Consider the following 1,800-nt stretch of genomic DNA (forward strand, 5'->3'; position numbering starts at 1 on the left):
CCTTGAAAAAAAAAAAAAAAAGTAGAGTGATTTGACTATGCCTACCTCAAAAGCAATGCCAAGATTATGATTCAGCTTATTTGTCTCCCATGTCTGTGCTCAAAACATGGTAGGCCATACCTTTCTCAAGTGCAGAAAGCAAAATTATATTCAAAGAAATACTGATACTTTTAAGATTTTTGTTTTCTTTTGGTTATAATTATGTGTAGCAAATGGGAAATTTCTCAACAGATGCAAAATGTGGTTATGTCTGATTTTTCTTTTTCATTATTTTTTTTCACTTTTTTTTTAAAGCAAAACTGATAGATTGTAAACATAACAGTATGTTATTTCTTTCAGATTTGCAACCAACATAATGCTGGAGCTCCAAACTGGGAACAAGCATTTCACAGCATGGCACAGCTGGAACTTCATCTCGACCATGATATATCGTGGTTCCTTCTACCTTCTTACTGGGCTAAAATTGTTGTGGGGCTTATTTCATTCCTGTGTTTTGCTAACAGCTATGATGGAGATTTTGTCTTTGATGATTCTGAGGCTATCATCAATAATAAGGTTTGTCTCTTTCTGAGTTTTAAATTTTAGGAGAAAAAGAAGTTAATTTAAATTGATACTGGGTGTGCTACACGAGACACTAAATGCGCACTAGACTAATTCTGCTGCACATTAGTGCGTCATGGCAAAAATGTTACTAAAAAGCATTACTAAAGGCATGAGCTGGCACTACTGCATAGTAGCTCTGGTTACAGAGCATTGCATTAATACCTGTTATTGAAGGTGCTAAACTTAATGTGCCGTAACTATAGCGCATTAATGCATGTGTAGACATTCCCACTGACAATCTGATTAAGCCCAAGTTTGATCTACCTATTTTTTTCTTATTTTGTAAGATGTCTTTCCCTATTATCCTCACTTTCTTAAAATTATCACCTTTCTGAAAATGGCTCTAAAAAGTAAGCAGCTATTTATGTAAAAGCTGAATAAAAAGCTTTTTGGTTTTTTTATTGCTCTACTGTGGAGCAAGCAGAAGGAGCAGAAATAATCTAACAAATCCTTACTCCCAAAGCTGTTTTGACAACGTTAGTTCAATGCTGGTGCACAAACAAGGATGCAGCAATGAGAAGATTAATTAGCTCAGTTACCCAGAATGCAACTGTTTTAATTCCCTTTCTCCAAGCCCCTTGCTTGAGAACCACTACTGCTGGCTGTCAAGATAGAGTAGCAGCCCCTTTTGGCTCATAGTGGCTGCCTACAGATGTGAAAAAAGAAATGGTGCTTTACTTTCATCTTGGCACACCCTGATGCTGAGTGCAGTGCCTGCCAAGAAGAGGCATCGTGTCAGTTTGACCTGGCTCGCCCAACGTCTGTATAGATTGTGCACTTCAGCAGGGCTTTTTGGTGTATTTATCTAATAGATGATTGAGTCAGCTATTAGATAAAAGTGTCAAAAAGCCCCACTGAAGCGTGCAATCTATACAGACATTGCATGAGCCAGGTCACACTGATGTGCTTCCTCATCTAGTAAAGCACTCGTTTTTGTTTGGTTTTTTTGGGGGGGGCAGGGGGCGGTGTTCACATCTGTCAGCAGCCTAAATGTACAGGCATACCTCGGAGATATTGCGAGTTCGGTTCCAGACCACTGCAATAAAGCGAATATCGCAATAAAGCGAGTCACACGAATTTTTTGGTTTCCCAGTGCATATAAAAGTTATGTTTACACTATACTGTAGTCTATTAAGTGTGCAATAAGATTATGTCTAAAAAAACAATGTACATACCTTAATTAAAAAATACTTTATT

The 1,800-nt window shown here is 37.6% G+C and overlaps 1 protein-coding gene across 1 annotated transcript in view; it reads left to right on the top strand.

Moving 5' to 3' along the window:
• Positions 1-1,800, top strand: part of TMTC4 (transmembrane and tetratricopeptide repeat containing 4) — a 74,653-nt gene that overhangs the window by 2,333 nt on the left and 70,520 nt on the right. The window contains exon 2 of the mRNA XM_019529702.1: positions 340-555. Coding sequence (XP_019385247.1) covers positions 394-555 — 162 coding nt within the window. The 5' untranslated portion in view covers positions 340-393. The remainder of the gene's footprint in view (positions 1-339; positions 556-1,800) is intronic.

This window comes from Crocodylus porosus, unplaced genomic scaffold (assembly GCF_001723895.1).
Source record: "Crocodylus porosus isolate Cpor-Errol unplaced genomic scaffold, CroPor_comp1, whole genome shotgun sequence".
Lineage (NCBI taxonomy): Eukaryota > Metazoa > Chordata > Crocodylia > Crocodylidae > Crocodylus > Crocodylus porosus.